The sequence below is a fragment of the Parus major genome, chromosome 2 (assembly GCF_001522545.3).
Source record: "Parus major isolate Abel chromosome 2, Parus_major1.1, whole genome shotgun sequence".
NCBI classification, from domain to species: domain Eukaryota; kingdom Metazoa; phylum Chordata; class Aves; order Passeriformes; family Paridae; genus Parus; species Parus major.
In genome coordinates, this window is record NC_031769.1 from 106,218,346 (window position 1) to 106,225,387 (window position 7,042).

At 42.3% G+C, this 7,042-nt stretch overlaps 1 protein-coding gene across 5 annotated transcripts in view; it reads right to left on the reverse strand.

Moving 5' to 3' along the window:
- Window positions 1–2,418: 2,418 nt before the first annotated feature.
- The window catches only part of CHST9 (carbohydrate sulfotransferase 9), an 87,178-nt gene continuing 82,554 nt past the window's right edge, over window positions 2,419–7,042 (reverse strand). For all 5 annotated transcript variants that reach the window (XM_015618803.2, XM_015618804.3, XM_033512243.1 and 2 more), the window contains one exon: window positions 2,419–3,963. In XM_015618803.2, coding sequence (XP_015474289.1) covers window positions 2,866–3,963 — 1,098 coding nt within the window. In that variant the 3' untranslated portion in view covers window positions 2,419–2,865. The remainder of the gene's footprint in view (window positions 3,964–7,042) is intronic.

A 7,042-nucleotide genomic window follows, 5' to 3' on the forward strand; every position in this document is an offset into this window, starting at 1 on the left:
ACTTGGCCTCCATTCTTTATTAGCATGTTGCACTTTTTTCCTCACATGCTTTTTTGAAAATACTACTATCACTAGTGTGCCATTTTTTTGTCTGTAAATTATCAATTAACATACATCCACAGACAAGACAAAGCAAATATATAGACACCCAAAGGTTGGTAGACATTTATTTTTTATTTAAATTTACTGTATTCAATGGTCTTCCTGTATGGCAAGAGAGATTCACTCAGGATTTGAGGTCGAATCCAATACTCACAAGACCAGAAAATCTAGAGGCCGAACCAAGATCAAATCCAAGGCAATTTTTACATGAGTTAGAAGGTTGCATGGTACAAAATCAAAACTTCTAGGAGCTCTTCTTTGATGTCTTGACACACAGTCGCAACTTGAGAGCAACAGCCATGAAAATGCATGAAAAAGTTAAATAAAAAAAAACATCCTGTGGGGTAAAGACAAATGGGAACTCAGTAAGAGCCATCAACCAGCGTGGCTGGTGTGGCAGCACAGTGGCTGTGTGCTGGTGTCCAGCATGACAAGGAATGCTAGGAGCCATCACCTCTGCAGCCAGGGGCTCAGCAGTCAGTCGTGGGATGTCTGTGCTTCCCATGCTGCCTCATCCAGAGTGGGCAGCTCTGGCACTGCGGGGTGGAGCCCACAGGAAAACCAGGAGGGATTTCTGACAGGGAAGGTGGGAGTTGAACACCATCCTGTGTTCAAAGGGGAGATATTTGTTCACCTGAGGAGAAGCAGGCATGGGGGAGGTCCAGTTGTCAGATATCGCCTGCCAAATGCTTCTGGGTGTTAACACCTGCAGTCCACCCATGCACAGCAACAGCTCACACAAGCAACAATGTGTATGTTTCCCTGTCCAAGGCATCCTTGCAACTTCTCACTGGTGCTGAGCAAATGCATCTCCCCACACCTCATGATGATAGATGGCTTTTTGCTTCTCCTCTCTGCTCCGTGGCCCCAGGGAACAGGATGGTTTAAGCTATGAGTGCTGATAGTCACAGACAGCACAACCCCTGGCTTGGGCTGCCCAGAGCACTTTTAGCTTTTGCCCTTAGAGTGGCTTGTCCTGCCACAAGGAGAGATGTGCAGAGCCTGCTTGATTACGATCTGGCACCATGGAGACGGGGGGTGGCTTTTTTTCCTCTTCTGAGGAGAACACTGAGGGAGAATCAAGCAGTGAGGGTACCTGGAAATGGTCTGGCCTTTCAGTTAGGACCCACAACTACTGCTGTGGAAGGACTGAATCTGTACTCATCAATCTCCTACTTTGCCTGAGATGAAGGAAAAGACAATAATAATGCCATTACTTGTGACCAATGGTTGGGATAGAGGAAAAAGATATTTTACTTGCATCACTTTCCCATCAGGCTGTTTCCTCACCCTACAACTTGCTATATTGAGGCACTGGAGCAAGATGCCCCAAACCATTTCAGAAAGTAAGGCATTAGTGACATCTCCATTGTGGAAGGGCACAGAGATTTTTTCCTATCCATTTTAGGGACTTGGTCTAGTGATGGACTTGGTAGGATTAGGTCAATCATTGGACTGATGATCTTAGAGGCCTTTTACAATGGTTCCACAATCCTATAATTTTGCCCAGATTTCTCCTCCTCCTGGGGCACCCTGGCCCACCCATTGTGCAAGAGAGGTCACTCTAGCAAAAACATCTGCATGTGCTGGTCAGGCAGCACTTGTGGGAGGACAGGGAAGGGAAGGGTAGAAGGTACTTTTTCCTTTTCAAACCAGGACTGTGGGATTCTGGACACATCTTCCTCTAGGACAAGTCACCAATACACATTACACCACATAAAACTGCACCACTCACCCCACTCCTCGGGCTTGGTGACTACTGGCAAGGCAGGCAGGACAGCAAAACACAGGTGAAGCTCTGGGGGCAGAACCAGTTTATAAGTCTAGGAGGCAATGGGCACACATACCTTCTCTGTAACAGATTGCTGGGAGCTGGGCTGATAATCAGACCCCAGCAGACTCAAAATGGTCACAGAACTTGCATTGAAGTTTCCTCTCAGTACAGACCTGATGCTGAAACTTTGTCCTTTTAACCAAAAATGAGGACTACCACGAATATTTGGGCCACAGTATGAGTGCATCACGTGTAGCGATGCATCCACTGTGCATTAAAATCTTAATTTTGTTGAATGCAGCAGTTCTCTGAAAGGAGGGTTGTACTTGTCAACTCCAGTGCATCAATCAAAATGAGGTAGTGGACTGGTCCTTTGCAGGCTTACCCAAATTTACTCTGCCCATCATCTGAGCTGCTGTGTTATTTTTAGTTTGATGGATTTGTATTTAAGAGTGTCCTCCAATAAAAAAATCAGGTCTAAAATTGGCTACAGTCTAATAGTAATCAAAAAACAAGCCTTGCAATTGAGAACACTGTAAACATTTTAGAAAATTAGCCAACGATTCTTTATTAATAAGTGACAGAAAGTAAAAATACATTCAAAATTATTTCCAAAACCCATTTCTAAAGCAAACACACCAAAAAAAAAGAATCATGCCACTGAATTTTTTTTCTTAAACCATTAAAAGAACATTAGGTAAGCTAATGCAACAGCTGTCTGAGCTACTGCTTCTGTAGTATAATCCATAATGGTAAAAGCAGCTTTCTCAGGCATTTTAGTGCAATTTATGCTGTTTACAGGTCTTTTTTTTCTTTGCATTCTCCATAATTTAATACCAATTGATATCACTCTAGCTTATAAAATCCCCACTAATTCAAGACAACTCTACTTAGCAGTAACTTCATTTCCTTTCAGGGCTAATACCAAAGTAGTTGTTTTGAATCCCAAAATGATAAATATCTAATAGAAGCCTGAAGCCATTCTAGTGCTATACAAGTGGTGATGTATAATTGAACATTAAGTAATCCAAGTAATAGAAGTCATAGGTCAGCTGTCTCTCCTCCTTAGACAATTCCTTTAAATATTGCCTCACTACTTCTGTACTTGTTCTCTCATCAGATGAATGTCTGTCTTTGAATTTAGGGAACTTCAGATCGGCTGGAGCACCTACCAGCCGCAGAAAGTAATTGGCATCTTCTTCCAGGGTTTCAAACTTTCCTATGAAATCATAGTTGATGAGGCAGGGATAGCAGAGCTTACTGACCTGCTCCCAATGAATGTCCATTCCTACTGGTCGGTGGGAATCTAGCAAATATTGGATAAACTCCTTGAACTTAACTCCTGATCCTGTTTTCAATGCTTCTTCATCTGCATTATGTCTATACTTTTTAATTATTGCCTTTCCAAATACCGGATGGTAATAGCTGTTTGGATGTTCAAACTTATCCCTGAAGGCAGATACCAGTCTTTCCATGGGATCACGTACAAATATAAACTTGGTGTATGTGTTCAAGCGTGTGTAGATCCCTTTTAGGTCATAACTGTCCAATTTCCTTAGATGCTTTCCATAGTGCACATCATCATGGGAGATGTTGTTTGCTGAAGCAGCAAGTCCGCTGAGCACCATGAGGACCCTTTTCCAGTTGGAGCAGCCAGCTTTTGGCACTTCACAGTACAGAACCTTGTGCCTGTCCTCCACGTAAATTCTTGACACCAGGTGCACCAGGTGGGTTTGCAGCTTCTTTCTGCTATTGTATTTCCTACAGAATTCCTGCAGGAAGGCCCCACGCTTTTCCTGGGTGCTATCTGTGTCCTGCCACTCACCACCCTTGACAAATGTCTTGTTTAATGGGTGCAGAGCAGGAGGTAGATACACCCCTCTGAACCAGCTGAGAGGGGACTCACTCATCTTCTGCTGCTCAGGATGTTGGCTCCCCAGTGAGGCAGCTACCACACTGAAAGGGTCAGCCCTGCCCTGCCACTGCCTGCTGCTTGAGACAGCCATCTCATGGTTACTGAGGCCTGCAGGAGCACTTCTCCTCCACGCTGCTTTCCTTGGCATCCCCAGAGGCTGGAGTGTGAAATCCTGCAAACATGGAAAGGATCAGAGCTTAGAGCACAGTGACAGTCCAGCCCAGCCCACTCAGGTCGCAGCAGCAGCCAGGATGGTGGGGTATGCTCATAACCAAGCCACATCTGGTACTACAGAGTCCCTTTGGAACTGCTTGATCAAAACACCTAATTTAGGAACAAGCTGGGCTAATTACTGAATACATGCTTCTGAAGATTACCTGTTAACACACAGTAGGTCCTCCTATAAAAATAAATAGCTCGAGTCACACTTAAGAAATCAAAAATGGTTCACACGGAGGGGCTGATAGTCCTGGTGGGGGTGGCCAGGCATTTTTCTCTACTGAACACATTTTCCCCTGTGGCAGCACTGGCGCTGGTGAAGTTGCACAGTCGTTCTCTGGAGGGCACTGGCACAATCACAGTAACAGGTGCTGGATCTACTCCCACTGCTGAAACTTGGAGTAGTCCTTGGCTCCCAGTGGTGACAAAATCAGGGCTCCTAAACAGTTGACATCAGTTGGTTTGAGCAAGGAGTAGTGTCAGATGAAACTGTCCCTCCAGAATGGTCCTACTCCTATCTGCATACAGAGAGGATGTGGATGCACTGGACTGAATGTACATACAGATGTCTGTGACACAGATGCCTGCACCTGAGCTGCTTTCACAGCTGATAAGGAAAAATAGATGCCTTTGGAGCCTATTCCATTTGACTTATTTAAACACCAACATTACTGACACCAACTAACTAAACATCAACTAGTGACTCTGCAAAGAATGTGAAAATATGAGACTTTCCTCCTGAACATCTCTTTGTAGAGACGTTCTTTTGTCCCCAGCCATTGTGCAATCCACAAACTGCAGGAACAGCAAAACTTGCATCTGTGTTTTGACATAAAATTCTTCAGAGTCTTGTATCATGCAAGTTGACTGAAGAGTTTCCTGCAATATGGGTATTTCTGCTTCCTCATTCTTGAGTGGATTCTCATGTGTCTGGTAAGCCTTGTAGATTTTTTTCTCCTGTTAGCAGGCAAGCCTGCTGCATTGGGACACCTCCACAGCTGCTTATTTTCATTACACATTTGGAGAGGGAGGATGTTGATCAATAGGTTTTTAAATATCTTGTTGCAAGTAGCAGAAAAATGGGTTAGATGGACAGACAAGCACAGACTACCTGACTGCTTCCATAAGATTAATATTTTTGGAAATTTACATAAAAAGATTTTTCTGGCTTAAACTGATTAAACATTTACTGGAATGTTGATTTGTGGACTGGTAGATCTTAAGTGTGGATTTATGGGGATGATAAAGTTCATAGGCCAATTTGAATAAAACTGTTAAAAATTCAGAGGAAAAACGTAAGAAATGATAATGAATGAAACACAATTTGAATTCCAGTTTGAAAAAAAGCCTATGAAAAAAACCAAGCAGTTCCAAGAAAAGCTAGCATATGTTGCAGTGTAATAATTTCCCAAAACAAAAACAAAACCAGGGGATCAGGCTTTTCTGTACTGCTGCAAGCCACTGACAAGCAGGTCTTTATGCCACTGAACTGATTTTTGTATTGGTGAACACAAATAAGAGAGTCATGCAGGACTTGTATGTCTGTGAGAGATGCATGTTGGTGTTTTTAGAGATGCAAAAGGTTAGTTGAATTAATTTTTTTGATGTGGTCAGCTTTTCTAATATATTTTTTAAAAAAATGTATTGTCTAATATTTTTTATTTTTTAAAACAAATGAAACACATGTGTCTAGAGATTATTCCTGCAGCCCTAGGATGGAAATAATTCAGGAGCTAAGTCAGTGTGTAAAAACAGAAAGCAGTGGTAGTAGTAAACCAGGGTATGACTATGAGCCTAATGGGAGTTTCAGTATCACAGTGAATGGCAAAGTGCCATTCTTACAACTGCTACTGCACTACCACAGACTTAAAAATAATTTAAATGTGTTTACCTTAAAAGGGAAACCTGGAACTTAAAAAGGTAAGATGAAAAGTATGGGGTACTCAGAAACCAGCTGCATGAAACCAGGCTCAACAGAAGTAGGGATAAAATTGTAACAGCGCTAAAGTAAAGATTGTAAGTTCATCAGTGCAACTCAGGTGATTTTGAAAATTTAGGAAACAGTCTCCAGTGACACCTGGCTGTAGTGGTGTTTGCCAATGCAGAGAAAACTTGGGAGAGGGCAGTACATCATGACTTCCTATGGTATGTCACCTGAATTTAGCTATTCATTTCTGCTCAAAGAAACTTAAACCATCTGAATTTCAAACTAAAATGAGCCCTACACTTCAGAGGAAAGTTTAGCCTTCTCAAGCCATCCTGCTCTCCTGAACTAGTGGAAGATGCCCTAGTTCTACTAAATAGGAGGGAAAAGGACAGATTGAAAGGTGTGTGTGGTCTTTGTTCCGTTTCAAAGAGTCTGCCTGGGATTCAGGACAAGCCTAGAGGATAACCCAAGATGGTACTAGAGGAGCGTTGTATTTTAGTTGAAGAAACTGTTAATGCAGCTGTAGGAATCCCAACTAAAAGTTTTTTTTGTGGGATTAAAAGCTTAAGAGAAGGATGGACAGAACTATTCAAAAAAATCTCAGTACCATTTTAAAGGAACAACACATGCATGGTTAGATTTGACTGGAAGGGGCTCCTTCCTAGTGAGATGATGAAAAGGAGAAAGAATCTCTTAGCAAAAAAGGCCCAAAAAGGAAGAAAAATAAAAATATAATCCCCAAAACCAAACCAAAACCAACCCAAAACCCTCACAAGCCTACCCCTCCCTCCCTAAGCCAAATAAAAATCCCCAAACAAAACCCCAAAACTCTAGGGCCAAAGCTATGATACAGGAAGATCTGAGGACAAAGAAGTTATCTGAATATGTAAAATATTGTAAGTTGCTTTCCTCTTCCACCTCTCTCTGAGACACTTATCCCACTTATGTTGGCTAATATATGGTTTTATGGTCTCTGTGAGGGATAGTGTCCTTGCAGTAAATGCTGGCTGGAACTTGCTCTAAGAATAGGAATGGATAGTGATATTTTCCAAATGCATAAATGGCTGGTACATTTCCATGGAAGCTTTCTAACTCAAAAAACAAA